The sequence below is a fragment of the Bubalus bubalis genome, chromosome 5 (assembly GCF_019923935.1).
Source record: "Bubalus bubalis isolate 160015118507 breed Murrah chromosome 5, NDDB_SH_1, whole genome shotgun sequence".
Classification (NCBI taxonomy): domain Eukaryota; kingdom Metazoa; phylum Chordata; class Mammalia; order Artiodactyla; family Bovidae; genus Bubalus; species Bubalus bubalis.
The window spans coordinates 61638327-61658158 of NC_059161.1; the positions used below are offsets into that span (position 1 = coordinate 61638327).

A 19832-nucleotide genomic window follows, 5' to 3' on the forward strand; every position below is an offset into this window, starting at 1 on the left:
CATTTAAATAAGAATATAGCAAGATACAAAGAAGATAATGTCTTAGCACAGAATACACTTTTATTTATCTTTACCTTTTCACTCATTCTTGCTCTAGATTTTTGTAAAGAGTACTCTTTACCCATGGGGAATACACAAGGTTATTCTTTAACAGAAATACAAGGTATGTCCAATTTCTGAAGGTGCTTGCAATCTGGAGAATAAGACTAAGATATATGAAACCAGAACCAGAAAATAAGGAATTTATTAAATGGTAATGAAGTGTTTTAAGGACATAATCAAAGATCTGTTAGATTTTCATGGCTATGTGTAATTCATCTGTTGTTTCGTTGCTGGGGCTTCCCAGTGTTTCAGCAGTAAAGAATCCACCTGTAGTGAAGGAGACACAGGAGACCAGGAGACACAGGTTTGATTCCTGGGTCAGGAAGATCTTCTGGAGGAGGAAATGGCAGCCCACTCAGTAGTCTTGCCTGGAAAACCCTATGGACAGAGAAGCCTGGTGGGCTACAGTCCATAGGAATACAAAGAGTTGGACACGACTGAACAAAAGCACGATGTTTTTTAGTTACCAGGTCATGTCTGACCCTTTTGGGACCTCATGGACTGTAGCACACCAGGCTCCTCTGCAAATAAGATTTCCTAGGCAAGAATCCTACACTGGGTTGCCACTTACTTCTCCAGGGGATCTTCCCAACCTAGGGATTGAACCTGTGCCTTGAGCATTGGAAAGCAGATTCATTACCACTATACCACCTGGAAGGCCCTATAAGTAACTCATACCTGCTAGTAACGCAGCTTATTTTTGTGGCCTCTCCCAACAACACAAGATACAACTGTATACACAGACATCACCAAATGGTCAATACTGAAATCACATTGATTATATTATTTGCAGCTGAAAATGGAGAAGCTCTACATAGTTAGCAAAAACAAGACTGGAAGCTGACGGTGGCTCAGATCATGAATTCCTTATTGCAAAAGTCAGATATATTGAAGAAAGTAGGGGAAACCCCTAGGCCATTCAGATATAACCTAAATCAAATCATTTATTTGATTTCTATACAGTAAAAATGACAAATAGATTTAAGGGATTAGATCTGACAGAGTGCCTGAAGAACTATGGACAGAGGTTTGTGACATTGTACAGGAGGGCAGGGATCAAAACCATCCTCAAGAAAAAGAAATGCAAAAAGGCAAAATAGTTGTCTGAGGAGGCCTTACAAATAGCTGAGAAAAAAGAGAAGTGAAAGTAAAGGAGAAAAAGAAAAGTATACCCATCTGAATGCAGAGTTCCAAAGATTAGTAAGGAGAGGTAAGAAAGCCTTCCTCAGTGATCAATGCAAAGTGATAAAGGAAAACAATAGAATGGGAAAGATAGAGATCTCTTCAAGAAAATTAGATACCAAAGGAGCATTTCATGCAAAGATGGGCACAGTAAAGAATGGAAACAGTATGCACCTAAGAGAAGCAGAAGATATTTAGAAGAGGTGGCAAGAGTACACAGAAGAACTATACAAAAAAGATCTTCATGACCCAAATAACCATGATGGTGTGATCACTCCCCTAGAGCCAGACATCCTTGAGTAGGAAATCAAGTGGGCCTTGGGAAGCATCAGTATGAACAAAGCTAGTGGAGATGATGGGGTTCTAGCTGCGGTAATTCAAATCCTAAAAGATGATGCTGTGAAAGTGCTGCACTCCATATGCCACCAAATTTGGAAAACTCAGCAGTGGCCACAGGACTGGAAAAGGTCAGTTTTCATTCTAATCTCAAAGAAGGACAATGCCAAAGAATGTTCAAGCTACTGCACAATTGCTCTCATTTCACATGCTAAAAAGGTCATGCTCAAAATCCTTCAAGCTAGTCTTCAGCGGTACATGAAGTGAGAACTTGGAGATGTTCAAGCTGAATTTAGAAAAAGTAGAGGAACCAGAGATCAAATTGCCAACAACCCTTGGGTCATAGAAAAAGCAAGATAATTCCAGAGAAACTCTACTTCTGCTTCATTGACTGCACTAAAGCCTTTGACTATGTGGACCACAACAAACTGTGGAAAATTCTTCAAGAGATGGGAATCCCAGACCACCTTACCTGCCTCCTGAGAAACCTGTATTCAGGTCAAGAAGCAACAGTTAGAACTGGACATGGAAAATGGACTGGTTCCAATCTGGGAAAGGAGTACGTCAAGGCTGTGTATCGTTACCCTGCTTATTTAATTTATATACAGAGTATATCATGGGAAATGCCAGGCTGGATAAAGTACAAGCTGGAATAAAGTACAAGATTGCCGGAAGAGATATCAATAACCTCAGATATGCAGATGACACCACCCTTATGGCAGAAAGCGAAGAGGAACTAAAGAGCCTCTTGTTGAAGGTGAAAGAGGAGAGAGAAAAATCTGGCTTAAACCTCAACTTTCAATAAATGAAGATCATGGCATCTGGTCCCATCACTTCATGGCAAATAGATCGGGAACCAATGGAAACATTTTTATTTTCTTGGGCTGCAAAATCACTGCAGATGGTGACTGCAGCCACGAGATTAAAAGATGCTTGCTCCTTAGAAGAAAATCTGTGACAAACCTAGACAGTGTATTAAAAAGCAGAGACATTACTTTGCAGACAAAGATCCATATAGTCAAAGCTATGGTTTTTCCAGTAGCCATGTATGGATGTGAGAGTTAGACCATAAAGAAAGGTGAGCACTGAAGAATTGATGCTTTTGAACTGTGTTGTTGGATAAGACTCTCGAGTGTCCTTTGGACTACAAGGAGATCAAACTAGTCAATCCTAAGGGAAATCAACCCCGAATATTCATTGAAAGGACTGATGCTGAAGTTAAAGCTCCAATACTTTGGCCACCTGATGTGAAGAGCTGACTCATTGGAAAAGACCCTGATGCTGGGAAAGATATAAGGCAGGAGAAGAAGGGGACAACAGAGGATGAGATGGTTAGATAGTATCACTGACTTGATGGACATGGGTTTGAAATAGCTCTGGGAGATGGTGAAGGACAGGGGAGCCTGGTGTGCTGCAGTCCATGTGATTGCAAAAACTCAGACACCACTGAGCGAATGTACAACAACAATAATTTTATAGATCAAATCAAAGCCCTGTTTTGAGTAATAATCTGGATTCCATGGGGCTGGGTAAAAGTGGGGTTGGGATAGACAGTCAGACACAAGGGGGCAAGTTACTTTCCTTGTGTATCTTTTTGACCTATACATGTCTTTGATACTGTTTTTCATTATTTTCTATAGCTTTATATAGTACATGTATAAACCTTTGTTTTTCAGAGTGTTATACAGTTTGTGTCAATTATCTTATCCTTAAATAATGATTTCAGTGAGTTCCTATTTCCTAGATGAAAAATTAGGCAGTGATAGATCCTTTAAAATTATTTAGTATAAAATCCCTTCTCTGTACCTTTGTTACTGAATCCTAATCTCATGTGATATTTTTGGATATCCCAAGATTTTAAAGGTAAATCAAACCACGTCTTTCCACGTGTAGTTTACCTCCTTGTGTGGTAACCTTGCATGCAAAGGTCGCAAGCTGATTCAGTCCAAGTGGAAGGGAGTCACCAGGAGACATGCCAGTGGTTTCATAAGAGACTTAATGTCTGTATTCACATCTCTCATGAAAGTCCTAAGTTGTTATTGAAATCTTCATACTTATTTCACATTTTGTACGTGTATATTCCCTTGTGAAAGGTTTTAGCTCTTTCTTTAACCAACATAGCATTACCTGTGCAGATAGTAGATGAGCATTTTATTTTATAGTCTATGTATTTTCATTCTCAAACAATAGGTCAAAGAAGAAAAGTATTCCTTTAATCAGATAATGTTTTAGTTGACAGTGCTCTAAAACAAGTAACTTTTTAATATTTTTCAGTTCAGTTCAGTTCAGTCGCTCAGTCGTGTCCAACTCTTTGCAACTCCATGAATTGCAGCACGCGAGGCCTCCCTGTCCATCACCAACTCCTGGAGTTCACCCAAACTCATGTCCATCGAGTCAGTGATGCCATCCAGCCATCTCATCCTCTGTCGTCCCCTTCTCCTCCTGCCCCCAATCCCTCCCAGCATCAGGGTCTTTTCCAATGAGTCAACTCTTTGCATGAGGTGGCCAAAGTATTGGAGTTTCAGCTTTAGCATCAGTCCTTCCAAAGAACACCCAGAGCTGATATCCTTTAGAATGGACTGGTTGGATCTCCTTGCAGTCCAAGGGACTCTCAAGAGTCTTCTCCAACACCACAGTTCAAAAGCATCAATTCTTTGGTGCTCAGCTTTCTTCATAGTCCAACTTTCACATCCATACATGACCACTGGAAAAACTAGATGGACCTTTGTTGGCAAAGTAAGGTCTCTGCTTTTCAATATTCTGTCTAGGTTGGTCATAACTTTCCTTCCAAGGAGTAAGCATCTTTTAATTTCATGGCTGCAGTCACCATCTGCAGTGATTTTGGTGCCCCCAAAAATAAAGTCTGACACTGTTTCCACTGTTTCCCCATCTACTTCCCATGAAGTGATGGGACCAAATGCCATGATCTTAGTTTTCTGAATGTTGAGTTTTAAGCCAACTTTTTCACTCTCCTCTTTCACTTTCATCAAGAGGCTTTTAGTTCCTCTTCACTTTCTGCCATAAGGGTGGTATCATCTGCATATCTGAGGTGATTGATATTTCTCCTGGCAATCTTGATTCCAGCTTGTGCTTCTTCCAGCCCAGCATTTCTCATGATGTACTCTGCATATAAGTTAAATAAGCAGGATGACAATATACAGCCTTGATGTACTCCTTTTCCTATTTGGAACCAGTCTGTTGTTCTATGTCCAGTTCTAACTGTTGCTTCCTGACCTGCATACAGGTTTCTCAAAAGGCAGATCAGGTGGTCTGGTATTCCTATCTCTTTGAGAATTTTCCACAGTTTATCGTGATGCACATAGTCAAATGCTTTGGCATAGTCAATAAAGCAGAAGTAGATGTTTTTCTGGAACTCTCTTCCTTTTTCCATGATCCAGCGGATGTTGGCAATTTGATCTCTGGTTCCTCTGCCTTTTCTAAAACCAGCTTGAACATCTGGAAGTTCACGGTTCATGTATTGCTGAAGCCTGGCTTGGAGAATTTTGAGCATTAATTTACTAGCATATGAGATGAGTACAATTGTGTGGTAGTTTGTGTAGTTTGAGCATTCTTTGGCATTGCCTTTCTTTGGGATGGGAATGTAAATCAGTTAAATTCACTCGATATGGTTAAATCATAATATAAATGAATCATAAATATGCTGAAATATTCCTGAATGGAGTTGTGCGAAAAAAACATTGTTAAGATCATTATCAGTAGGCATAAATGGATGCTGTTATGAACTTTATTTTAAACGTTGTTAAAACTTTGGTGGGATGATATTATAGAAAGATTCTTAGTTGAAGCATCGACATGCACAGAACAAGTCTGGATCAAGGAGTAAAGGAGAGGAATGAAAAAGGTATAGGTAAAAGACTAACTTAACTACGGCCCATTTCTATTTTCAGTCTCCGCATGACTATATTTTGATTTCTTCATAAGGTGCTGAAGGCTTAATTCCACTTCCCTTTTAGTCATATACTACTGACTTCTGTGGGTTTATTTTCATTCAGTTCTATATATTCACCCTGCTGAAGCTCTCCCATGTTTCTGTGTCAGGAAGAGAAATACCTTATTACCCTCTTGTCTGTTTCACATTTAAAGTTTTTTCCTCCCCGCCCTCCCTGTCTTGTACCTAATGAGCAAATTATCTAAAAATAGATACGTTCCTCATTCTACAAAATGTTGTATCTTCTCTAGATCGGAGGCCAGTGTGATTGTAAGAGACATGTGTCTGGCAGACAATGCAATCAGTGCCAGAACGGATTCTACAACCTCCAGGAGCGGGATCCTGACGGCTGCAGTCCGTGCAGCTGTAACACCTCTGGGACAGTGGATGGAGATATTACCTGTCACCCACATTCAGGCCAGTGCAAGTGCAAGGCGAATGTTATTGGTATGTAATGCAGAAGTTTGCAGTCACATCTCTATTACCATCTGGAATAAAATCCTCTATTTGATTTCTTCGCTGAAACGTAAAGCAAATTTCCTTGCTCAAGGCAGGCTGGGAAAAAAAAAAAAAAACAATTTGGATGAAATTAACTGTCTAAAAATGACTAAATTAATAATTCTCTCAAGCTGCAGCTTGAAGCTTAGTTTAATCAATCCTTTAGAAGTTTCTTTATTCCGTAGATGCAATAGTTCACATGGTCCCATACTAATAAGTCATAGAAAAATATAATTTGCTTACTTCATAGATGTTTCTTTTAGAGAATTAGCACTTTTCAAAATGTTTTACACTTAATGAGTTCTAAGCAAATCATTTCCATGCTAGTTTTCTTAATAGACTAAAATAAATGGATTTTTTTTCAAAATGTTCTGTGCTACAGGGTCCTTTGTGATAAATCTTTCCATTTTTTTTCTATTATATTTCTTTGAACTGTTCCTATGAAATGCAAAATAAGTCAACATAATTCCACAGATCATGTATATTGCTAGGGTTAGTTATAAAGGGCCACATAATTTTAATTTTGTAATTCAGCACCAAGCTGATTATAATAAACAGCTACCTTTGGTGTTATTTATCTTTTTTTTATACAAGACATGCTTTTTTGTTTGTTACTCCCACAGGTATTTTTCAGAAATTAGATTTGATTATAGCAATTTATTACATCCAACATTTTTGAGGGGAACCACAGCCACATAAGGACAAAATTTATCAAGTGCCTGAAATGCACTATGTACATAATGCACTTTGAAATTTTGATATATGAGAATATTATAAGAGGAAAGTTTCCTGATAAAGTAAGTCTTATATTGTAACTGAACATGTCTTGGTTTGTATAGGAAGTTTAAAAAAGACCTTTACCTTTCTATTGTCATTCAAGACACCAAGTCTTCCATGGTTTTTCTTATACTGACCCTAACCTTATGATAATAAAAACATGCCTGGCAGACACACAAACACACACACGCCTGCAAACATGCATATATACAAACATGTGAACATATCACTTGGAATAACATTTTCATTTCTATGATATAACACTAAAGCAAATTCTTTACCTTTTATGTATATGATTATACATTTGTCATTTTGTACAATACAGCTAGACAAACATTTTAATTTAATATGAAAGAATATGGGCCTGCTTTATATTATACAAGATTTCTCTGGTTTAAAGAAAGATTAAATAAGAATCTGTATCATAACTTGCCCTTATGCATTTCAGGCATACAAAAACTAACTTTTCAGGAAAAAAAGGAGTAACTTATAAATAGAAGCATGCTTTTGTATAAGTGCTATCTGTGATAGTGAATGAAGTTTTTCATGTTCAATCTATATAGAATCCTGTGTTCTTTGATATAAGATATACTTTAGATTCAAGATGTGAAAACAAAATTTAAAGAGAGATCTTTAGGGACAATCAAATGGTTACATCTCTGTATCAGTAAAATCTTTCCTGTGATAGTTTCCAGAGCTTAAGGAAGAAAAACATCACACATTACTTGGAATTTATTACAAACTTGCTGTCATTTACCTGTATTATTGGATGATCTTGGTAGTTTTCTGCAGGAAAATATAAATACATATTTTTAAAGATGAAATCATCAGTTTGACATTATTAACTCTAGAGTTACTTCTGCATATGCATTTTTTTTTTAATAAAAATGTAAACTGGATATGTCTATATGTTTCTTTTCCTAATGGGACTACAAGTAACCATTCAATTTTACTTTGTTCGTATGATTAAGAAAACAACAGAAAACACAAGTGTATGTTGTCTGTGCTTCAGAAAGCAAACTGTTAGATTTCACAAAACTGTTAAATCTTACTAATGATTCTATCACCAGTAAAATACATTAGCACCAATAATTTTATTAAAGTAGGTCATTCATCTAGAATAAAAAGGGAGAGGAATGTGAATTAAATGCCAAGTGTGCTAACTCGCCTGTACTTGTTAACACTGAATGTGATGCCCTGTAGGCCTTCCTGAGTATCGTTAGGAATAGATTACCTGTCAGGAATATGTATGGCATATTCAAATAAGCACTGCGCATATTTTTGAAACTGATATGATATGAATCCATGTAGACCAATTTTAATAGTTCAAAATGAGTCATAATTCTTGTTAACAATACAGTTATTTTTAAAATTTGCAGCAATAGTGGTCCTTTTTTATTTTCCTTATTGAAATTAAATGATATGCCTTAGGTGAGTCATTCATCACTGTTAAAGAATTTGCCTTCCATTGGAGTTCTTGAATTTTTATCCATATATATACTTATATATTATGCATTTCCTTCTGGTTTAGGAAATGCTTTTCTGCATATGGGCGCCTGACTGTGTTTTTGACTGTTATTTTAAGACTAATTGTTTAATGTTGTTATAGCTTGAAATGTTTCAATTGATTCAGCCTCACATAGTCAGTTATTTAAATCATGCATATGTGAAAACTAGCTAAAGAAAGCATTTTGCATCTCAACATTTACTACTCAAGAATATTTTTTATTCCTTTGCATTGTAGTACTCTTTTTTGAAACTCAACAAAGTTGTCAGATTTAAGTATAGGTGATAAAACATTTTTCTCAGTTTGTGAAATGTATATATGTATGTACTCCTTTAAGTAGAAATAATACAAACAGCAGAATTTACTTAGTGTTTAAAGAGGTAAGTTCTGAATCACACAATATGACAAGTAATGTGATTGCTTTATGAGCCAAGGAGAGCATAATTTATACTAATTGAAAATGATAAAATATAGGAGTGTATAAAAGCATTGAAATAAAATTGCTCTGGATAACTTTTATTTATATTAATTATTTAAATGTGTGATATTCAGAAGTAAGATGTGTACTCTTTCAACAAAATAGTTATCAGGTTAACATTTATTAAACATTTTGAATGGATTCTGATTTCTAGGAAAATAACTTATGCAGTAATGCATAATTCTTCTGTATGGCTTAGAAAATGTATTTCACTCTCAACTTTTAAATGAACATACTTTGTTAAGATAAAATAAGAATGATGGTTTTAATATAGTTAAATAATTTCAAAATAATAGTTCTGATGTTTGTATAGGAAGAGAGTTCCAGTATGTGTAACAGAGGGAACATTTGCATTAAGAATTTTTCTTGGAATTAAGTAATAAATAAAATCTTATAAAGCACATTGCAAAAATTAATGTGGTACGTGGGCACCAAATTAAATATTGCCATCATATTTTGACTATACTATCAGCCCTCTCTGGCATTACTTGTGAAGAAAACACTCCATGTTTTATTGTGTCTGTATTAAATGTCTGTAACAGCATTGTTTGCACTTCGACGATCTTGAAAACTTGAATGGAGTTGTTTTCACATCTCTACCTTTTTAAACATATTTTTTCTCTTTAGGGCTCAGATGTGATCACTGCAATTTTGGGTTTAAATTTCTCCAAAGTTTTAACGACGATGGATGTGAGCCCTGCCAGTGTAACCTCCACGGCTCAGTGAACAGACTCTGCAATCCTCTTTCTGGGCAGTGTGAGTGCAAAAAGGAAGCCAAAGGACTTCAGTGTGACACCTGCAGAGAACACTCTTACGGCCTGGACGCCACCGGTTGTAAGGCCTGTGACTGTGATGTGGCGGGGTCCCGGTCTGGGACGGTCTGTGATGCTTGGACGGGACAGTGCGTCTGCAAGCCCAATGTTGGGGGAAGACGCTGCAGTGAGTGTGTGGAGGGGTACTTCTACCAGCCGCAAAACCATTCTTTCCTCTGCCTGCCTTGTAACTGCGATAGGACTGGGACCGTAAATGGCTCTCTGCTCTGTGACAAATCCACAGGACAGTGTCCCTGCAAATTAGGAGTAACGGGTCTTCACTGCAATCAGTGTGAGCCTCACAGGTACCATGTGACCGTTGGCAGTTTTCAAGGCTGCCAGGTGTGTGAGTGCGACCCCCTGGGGACATTACCTGGGACCATCTGTGACCCACTCAGTGGCCAGTGCCCGTGTTTGCCTAATCGTCAAGGAAGAAGGTGTAATCAGTGTCAACCAGGTAAGAGAAATGTGTTACATTTTCAGTGCAAGACGACTTACTTTTCATTCTGCATCAGGTGATTCCTCTTTGCTTTTTGGTTAGGACTCTGAAAAAAATAATCTCCAATACGACTGTTGCATTTATATTGTTATCTAATAGAGATATAACTATTTGGTCTATTAAAGATTATGTGACATATTTGTGTTTCTATATTGGGGTGACCATTTAGATCAATGCCACATTCAGACGCTTAATAATTGAGACTTTTATTTCATTTCTCAACTTGAATTAAATCCCCTTTTAGCAACTAAATAAAAGCTAAGGAAAGCAAGAATATATTTTATATTCCAGACAAAGGAAACTTGTGTTGATTATCTGCACAATGCTAGATACTCAGATGATGAACTTTCTTAATAAATGCTAAGTGTTTTTATTGAACGAGCTATATGTCCTGGCATCATACAGAAACATCTAAAATTACTTTTTAAAAAAAATGTTAAGGCTTTATTTACATTTTCCCTTGTGACTCACTGGTAAAGAATCCGCCTGCGGTGTGGGAGACCTGGGTTCGATCCCTGGATTTGGAAGATCCCCCGGAGACGGGAATGGCTACCCACTCCAGTATTCTTGCCTGGAGAAGTCCATGGACTGGATAGTCCATGGGGTCGCCAAGAGTCAGACATGACTGAATGACTTTCGCTTTCACTTTCATTTACATTTTTATTATTTTTTAAAATTTTTTGGGCTTTTCTGGTGGCTCAGTGGTAAAGAACCTGCCTGCTAATGTAGGAGACATGGATTTGATCACTGGATCAGGAAGATCCCTTGGAGAAAGAAGTGCAACCCACTCTGGTATTCTTGCCAGGGAAATTCCATGGAAGAAGGAGCCTGGCAGGGTACAGTCTATGAGGTTGCGAGAGTCTGACACAATTTAGTGATTAAACAACAAAAAAAGTTGATTTACAGTGTGGTGTTAGTTTCTGCTGTACAGCAAAGTGAATCAGTTGTATGTATATATCCATTCTTTTTTAGATTCTTTTCCCACAGATGTAGAAAACAAACCTATGGTTACCCAGTGAGTAAGGGGGAGGATAAATTGGGAGATCAGGATTGGCATATGCACACTCCTATATATAAAGTAGATAACTAATGAGGACATATTTTATAGCACAGGGAACTCTACTCAATACTCTCTAGAATTATTTTTAAAAGCCATTAAATTAATAAAATAGGCTACTATTTAGTCCTACTGTGTCCATCTTTCCAGATTTCCCAACTGGAAGAAAAATGGACCCTATCCATGGCTTTCTCCTTGCCTTTATATGATTTAATAAATTAATTAAAGCAATATACTTTCTTTATAGTACATTCATCATGATGTTATGATAAATGTAAATATTTATCAGTTGTTTAACAGCTGTATTAATCATTGTCCTGTCTAGCAAAATCACCTCTGAGTTATCTGAACCTGTGAAAATGAGGGTGATACAAATTTAAAAGGGTGATTTGCCTGCCAGAGAGGATAAGACTAAACTCTTATTTTGCATAACAAGGAATTCAGCTCGGGAGAATTGGACAAAACCTCTCCCTTGACATTGGTCAGTGTAACAAATAAACCCAAAGAGACAGAAAAGAATTGATAAATAGTTAATTTCCTTTAAGATAAAATATCAGAAAAAAATTCAAACTAGCTTCAACATAAGTGGAGGCTTTATTATCACTGAATGTTCTGTAATACCTGACATGGAGCAAATGCAGTCAGGACTTAGAAACTACAAAGCTCCCATTGATATAGATTCATTCATTCATTCATTTATTCCCAGCCTCTGTCTCTTTCTGCAGATGGGCACCTTTTGCTTCTCTTACCCTCTCTGTGTGATTGTATAGTCACTGCTGTCCCCCAAGTTTGCTTACGGTTCTAATTCCAGCTACACAGAAAGACATTAGCTGCTTTTTGGTTACAGTTTCAGGAAGGAGATTCTAATTGATTCTAATTGACTGAGTTTTGTTAGGGTGGCCATGTCTGTGGCAGTTCACTGTGACCAGTGTCAGGATCACCTAAAATAAGCATGGCTTCTAGGAATCACTCCTTCAGGTAGGAGCAAGGTGGTAAGTATCCCAGGAAACAGAAAGATAATTGAGAGTTGAGCAGATAACCTACCTGACAGCTGCAGCATATTATGACTTTCAGCTTCAGATTTATCCTTACAAATGTGCAATCATTTTATCATATTCTAAGATTATTATTTTTTTTGTTGTTGCTATTTGTTAACACTTCAGTTCTGGAAATAATGTAATCCATTTCTGCACAAATAGCCATGATTTATATATCCTTCTTTGTAAGTAAGCCAGCAAAAGTTAATAGAGCAAATGTAATATGCTTTTGACTTGTTGTCCACTGTTAAAGTTTATTTAGTGTTTCATTCTGACCTAGAATATAGCGATGCAATAGAACTAGAGATCAATGGACTCAAATCCCAACAGGAGGGTCAGGGCTTCAGATCCTCCTGTGGACTAATACATTCAGTGGAAAAAAGAAACTGATAGATTCCTTGGATAAAGTTCTATTGGAGAGTTTTAGTGCCTAGACATGTCTAAGCGATTCCTAGAAAATTAAGCAGAGGCAGATTTTTCAAGAAAAGAAATATAATCAATCATATTATAGGGTATAACTGTGAAATAGATTTATGCAGTCATAATAAAATAATCTGTGAATACTGATTTAAGCAACTAATGGGACTATTGAAGAGAAGGTATAAAGAGCTAAATATTCATTTTCTAAAGTGGAAAGACAGTAGTATAAATGTTAGAAGTTGAGATGTAACAGTATATGTATGTTACTCAGAAACAGAAATGAAAGTCAGAAGAAACAGCTATAGGAGTTGAAGGTGGTTACTGTAGGCAGGGAAATTTCTGGGAGAAGGATGGAGAAGCAAGATGCCACTTTACATTGTGAGTCTTTAAATTCTATTTGATTTTAAAAACTGTATATAAATGTTGATAAAAATTAAATTGCAGTATTGGAAAATCATGCTCAATCCTCATGGTCTCCTGACCACTTTCTTTTGGGGATTTATCTGGTATAGTCTTGTTTTTTAGGAGAATAGTTTCTTAGTAACTATTTGCCTAAGTAGAGATGTCACAAAAGTCTTCTGCAAAGGTATATGGCAAGCTGTTCTCTCTTTTAAGGAGGATACAGAATGAGGATCATCCCTATTAATGAAAATCATTATCATATTTAAAGTAACCTTGTATTTTATTTACTTGTACAGTTGTCTTATTTCCCATGTTTGAGTTCAACATCTTGAGAGTAAAGGTTATATTATTCAACTTGACATTGACATTGAAGTCACTCAGTCGTGTCTGACTCTTTGCGACCCCATGGACTGTAGCCTACCAGGCTCCTCCTCCATCCATCGAATTTTCAGGCAAGAGTACTGGAGTGGGTTGCCATTTCCTTCTCTAGGAGATCTCCCCAACCCAGGGATCGAACCCAGGTCTCCTGCATTATAGGCAGATCCTTTACCGTCTGAGCCACCAGGGAAATTATTCAACTTACATAGCCATAATATCGTGCTGTGTGTGCTTAGTCACTCAGTCATATCTGACTCTTTGTGACCCCATGGACTGTAGCCCACCAGGCAAGAATACTGAAGTGGGTTGCCATGCCCTCCACCAGGGAATCTTCCCAAGCCAGAGATCAAACCCAGGTCTTCTGCATTGCAGGTGGATTCTTTACCATCTGAGCCACCAGGGAAGCCATAATACTAATATGTTGTATATTGCATGCACCCAGTAAGTGGTTTGTTTAATTGAAATGAGAAATAATCAGGACTTTTACCAAGAGCATCTGTATTATATAGGGTTCTCCAAAGAAACAGAACCAATAGAAGATGTATGTGTGTGTATATGTGTTTGTGTATTTTTTCCCCACTGAATATATCATTCCATGGGAGGGTCTGAACTCCTGACCTATTGTTTTGATTTCAGCCTATCTACCTGTAGTCCTGTTGCACAGCTCTATCCTAGAAGTTTTGCAGCTTACTGAAGATTTCCTTTGCATGTCTCCTATATTGGATACCTGATGTCCTGAAGCCTGTTTTCTTTTTTTTTTCTTGGTTTATTTGTGTATTTGGTAGAATAAATGCTTCAGTAGCTTCTGAGTAAGAGTACAGGGAGGAAAGTGGTTTGTTTATTTTTTTAAAGAATTTTGAACATCTGAAATTATCTCTATTCTATACTTGGAGCCATTTGAAAATTTACCATTGTATGGAATCATTTTCACTCAACAAATTTATTTCACCATTATTTTCTAGCAGTACCAACCTGCTTCTTCCTTCTTTCTTGTTTTTCTTTCTTTTTTTTTTTTTTTAACATTCCAGAAGTTTTACTATTTCTATATCCTTCATTTATGATGAGATGCTTTTTGTTAAATAATTTTTCTGGGAGTTCACTGGGACCTTTTTTCTGTAGATTAATGTTCTTATGTCTGGGAAAATCAGTAAAAACACCTTCATAGACACATCTAGACTAGTGTTTGACTGAGCAAATGGACATCAAATCTCTCCAAGTGGACCATAAAATTAACCATCCCAGACACCAGTTCATATCATCCCCATGGTCAGTGTAGCACTTCATCCCTGTACCTGTTGAGTACAAACCCTCTCTGTTTTAACCTCTAAAGAGAAAACTCACTGTCTTCTCTCGAAACAGTATAGGGAGAACCTTCCGTTTGGGGAAAGTCACACCTGCCTTTAGAACTCTCTGAAGCCTTCAATTTTACTTTTTTTCCCCCCAGAGTTATACAAACTTGTATCAAGTAGCTTATTATTGGCCTGTCTACCTTAGGTGCTTGGCTTTTACTTGTAGATATCTGTCCTTCACTGCCATTTCCTCTTCTGTTCTTTTTTATTTCCTTTTATTTAATTTTTTGGACTTTAGAAGGAAAATGGTTCAATAACCATGCTTCACTGAAAATGTTACCACAGTATTTTATGGGTTGTAATCTTTTCAAATCATCCTTGGTGGTTTTTCCCACAACTCTTATCTCTTCTTTCAAAATCAGTCTTGTTTGTTTCACCTTTAGATATATCCAGCATTTTACCACTTCTTACCACACTCAATTATCCATCTGGGTCCATGCCATAGTCATTTTCCTCCTGGACTAGCCTAGTAGCTGCCTGAAGTCCCTGTTTCTCCTCTTTATCTTTCTCCAGTCACTCCCCAACATACAGCCAAAGTGATGCTGTTCAAGCTTCAGTCAGCTCGCATCACCCCACCATCCACTGGCTTTCCATGATTGTAAGGCAACAGCAGAGTTGATGGACTCTAATGGCCCCTATGATCTGTGATGCCCATGAACTCGTTTTCAGAAGATGGTTTATTCCTCTCCAGCCTACAAGTCTCACTGCTTTCCGCAGATTGTTCAGTGGTCTATACCCGGGCTTGGAACACACCTCCATAGTGGGGGGTCCATATATAGTTCCTGAACTAGTGAGTAACTGCATTGAAAAACTACCTCAATGCTCTGCTCTTATTAGCATGAGATTATTGCAAAACAGGGAGTGCTTCTTTAGCTACACATAGGGAGAATATGGCTTTCTACCTTGCAAGGGAAGAAATAAAATGGTAGCTTAATGAGTTAATGGATTTTTTGGACAATGTAAGATAGTTTGTACACTTATGTGTAGCCTATGGAAAAATCAAACTGTGTTTGTGGACCTCTTTTTTTTTTTTTTTCTGTTTTATATTCTTCTAGCTTCAGAAACTACTCTGAATTTTGTTTTCTGGGTTTTATCATCTCTTCCCGTGAAATTTACATTGAAAATAGAAACCCAGAGCCTGAAGTATCTTCATTATAAACAGATGCCTCGCAGTTGTCAGCCCTGCAGTGGGCACATTAAAATACACTGCTGCGATCAGAAAACTTTCTCTCTACTTCTTTAAAGACATCTGAGAAATCTAGATCATATTCTATGGGGGAGACAACTGCGCTGATGTATGTGCGTGAGCCTCGGGTCATGGAGGAAGCAGGATGGTGTAGAGGGGTGAAGCAGTAGCCCAAGAATCCAGCCCGCCTTTTCCATCTGTGATTGTAAATGTTAGTGACCATCCTAGACCAGTACACATAGACTCTTGTCCTACTTTCTTAAAAAACATTATTAAGGAAGGTGCATATAATGGAACCTCATGTATTATTAACCTAACCTTACTAGGAATGTACAAGGAATAGGCTTAATTCAACGAAAATTTATAGGCAATTTGTTAAAGCAGCAGTGCACATTAGAAGGTACATTAGAGCCACATTGGTTTTAATATGCCATTCAATAACTCGAACAGAGGTTAAAAATGCTGCTTAACCTCCATTAAGTATTTTAAAAATGCTTTAATTTAAAATTATTTGGAGTGTGTGTACATATATGAATGTACACATACCCACTCTCATAAATAGAGTGCTGAATATGTTTTCCTGGTTCGTTTTTTCAGCACTGGATGACCTCATAATATTCGGCAGCAGGCACTTAATCAGAGGCCAGGCCGAGAAAAGCAGGGAACAGTGTCAAGGCATTCCCAGCCAGTGACCCACCCTTGTCCTTGAAAACTAGAGGCAGAGAGGGTTTATTGAGGACTCTGCAGCTTTGGAATAACATAAAGGCTAATTTATAATGAAAACAGCTTCACATGACATGTTTTGTGTTAATAAGACAATTCCTCATGCTTCCCTCTGGTATTTACTTTGGGTTTGCTTTTATAACTCAAATAGACCATTAGAAAGTAAAGCAAAGTATCTTGTTTCATTAAGAAGCATATCATATTTGTTAAGAAATGAGCTCATAAACCAGAATTGCATGCAAGACCCCACCAATGCAATTGGAATTAGATGGCTGATACTCCATTAAAAATCAGTGCCTCAAAGTTGAAATCTGATTATGACACATGTCCCTGAGTTTGGTGAGATGGCTTCTCCTGATTAACATGTTTTTCACAGAAAGACCACAGAATAAGAGCCTTTCCCTTAATAAACCACCAGGAAAGAATATTGTCAGAGGAAATATGGACCACAATCCTACCCACATCTGGGGAGAAAAAAGGATTTTGATAGGTCATTATTTAAATTTTAGGAAAACCTCACTTTCATTGAAAACTGCCTAGTAAAAATTGCAATGATGGAATGGATAATATTTGCTGAATGTATATGTTTGTCAAACCCTGGAATTGAGTGTTATCCAAAAAAATCCCATTTAATATACACACTATTTCTATGATGGAAGGACCAGGATTGTTTTGTTAGGGGAAATGAGGTCTCATTAAGTGGAGAAGTCATTTACAATTCCACGTCCATCTGACCTCACATTCTGCACTCTGAAAGAGTAAAGCTTTTTTCCAATAGCTCATTACTTGTCATAGACATTCACTTAACAAATATTTGAGGCTGGGTTGAAATACATACTCTTACAAGTGTTTGTAACCTCTCCCCACCCTCAAACTCATGTCGGTCCATGATTCCTGCTACTGCTTCGGGTAGGGTATTTCATTTCTTTTGCTGAATCAGAGTGACAGTCACAAAATTAAAATTGATGGAGTTATGGGAGGTGATCAGATAATGAAGAGCTGACTGAAGAGTCTAGAATTGAGATTACTTTATGGACTAAGTTGAAATGTTTGGGATGATTGCCATGGTACACGGTACTTTGGAACATACAACTGATAAATATTGTGACTGAGAAAAGTGAGAACAAAGAAAACACAATTTTGCTGTGCTGTGGATTATGAATATGCATGTATATCTGTGCTCTGTAATCTCTAAGACTTAATCGGAGCTGCCTTTATATTCTTTTATGTTACTGGATTTAATTCTTAGAGAATGAACATATGAAAGTTTCTCATGGCTCCTCACATAAGTATGAAAACCAGGTTTTTTTATAAAACAAAGTCCAATAGAATAATTTCCCTTATTGGAACATAATATTATACTCTTTGTTCTAATAACTGGAGGCATATTTTGGGGGTGATATTTTCTTTCTGAAACTCTGTTCCATTCCTTGATATGGTAAGGATTAGAGTTTTAATTGATCAATTGATCATGCTTATTCTTACACATTTCCTGCTATTTTCCCTGATATCCAACCTCTTCCAACCAGTCACTCTTATGACTTACAGATTTATGTTTACCATCTTCTTTTCATTATTAAAGAGATCATATGATATTGTAGAGAGTAACATATCCTCCCTTTCATCCTTTCAGCCATATGTCCATTTCCTTCACATATCCATTTTTCAATTAACATCTATTGAATAAATTACTGTACACGGGGGCCTCTGCTGCTATAAGATATACAACCATAAACATATTAAAGCATTACAGTTTAGTAGGGGAAACTGATTCATGTAAATATAACACATTTGTGATAAGTGTGATATTAGAAATGCAAAGATACAGAAGTAGTAAAATGAAGGGACTGATTAACTCTTGAAGGAAAGGGAGACCTAAAGATCTTAGTTGTGTTTCCTGAGCTGAATTTTTAAAATAAATAAAATTTAAAAAAAAATAGAACTTGGCAAAGTATTCAAGTAGGGGTAACAGTCCAGGAAGAAGTAGTAGGAGCAGGGAATTTAAATATATCAGTCAGTTCAGTTCAGGTTGCTCAGTTGTATCCAGCTTTTTGTGATCCCATGGACTGCAGCACGCCAGGCTTCCCTGTGTATTACCAATTCCCAGAGCTTGATCAAACTCATGTCCATGCTACCCAACCATCTTGTCCTCTGTCATTCCCTTTTCCTCCTGCCTTCAATCTTTCCCAGCTTCTGGGTCTTTTCCAATGAGTCAGTATTTCACATCAGGTGGCCAGAATATTAGAGCTTCAGCTTCAATTAAATATATATCTAATGGAAAATGAGTTTTTCAAATGCTTAAAGAGAAATAGTAGCTTGAGATTAATAATATTTATGAATGTATTTGTTAACATTTGGTCAAATCTGTGAACAATAATTTTAGCATTTGGTTGTTCAGTTGCTAAGTCATGTCTGACTCCTTGTGACCCCATGGACTGCAGCAAGGCAGGCTCCCTTGTCCTTCACTATCTCCTGGAGTTTGCTCAAATTCATGTCCATTGAGTCAGTGATGCTGTCCAACCATCTCATCCTCTGCAGTCCCCTTCTTCTTTTGCCTTCAATCTTTGCCAGGATGGAGGTCTTTTACAATGAGTTTGTTCTTTGCATCAGGTAGGCAAAGTATTGGAGCTTCAGCCTCTGTCCTTCCAATGAATATTCAGGGTTGATTTCCTTCAGGATTGACTAGTTTGATCTCCTTGCAATCCAAGGGACTCTCAAGAGTCTTCTCAAACAACACAGTTCAAAAGCATCGATTCCGCAGAACTCAGCCTTCGTTATGGTTCAACTTTTACATCCGTACATGACTATGGAAAACTGTAGCCTACACAGACCTTTGTTGGCAAAGTGGCATCTCTGCTTTTTAATACTCTGTCTGGGTTTGTCATAGCTTTCCTTCGAAGGAGCAAGCATCTTTTAATTTCATGGCTGCAGTCACCATCCCCAGTGATTCTGAAGCCTTAGATAATAAAATGTCACTGCTTCCACTTTTCCCCCTTCTATTTGTGATAATTTTAGCATTATTTTCAAACAAAACCCCTAAATGGAGGAAAATTGTTATTATTTTAATTTGAAAATTAGCATCATCTTCTCCACTTCATTTTGAAGTGATTGATTTGAAAAATCGTTTCTCCAGTAGTCTT

The 19832-nt window shown here is 37.2% G+C and overlaps 1 protein-coding gene across 1 annotated transcript in view; it reads left to right on the top strand.

The window, feature by feature from the left end:
* Positions 1-19832, top strand: part of USH2A (usherin) — a 940802-nt gene that overhangs the window by 209471 nt on the left and 711499 nt on the right. The window contains exons 14-15 of the mRNA XM_044943197.2: positions 5821-6016; positions 9457-10098. Coding sequence (XP_044799132.2) covers positions 5821-6016; positions 9457-10098 — 838 coding nt within the window. The remainder of the gene's footprint in view (positions 1-5820; positions 6017-9456; positions 10099-19832) is intronic.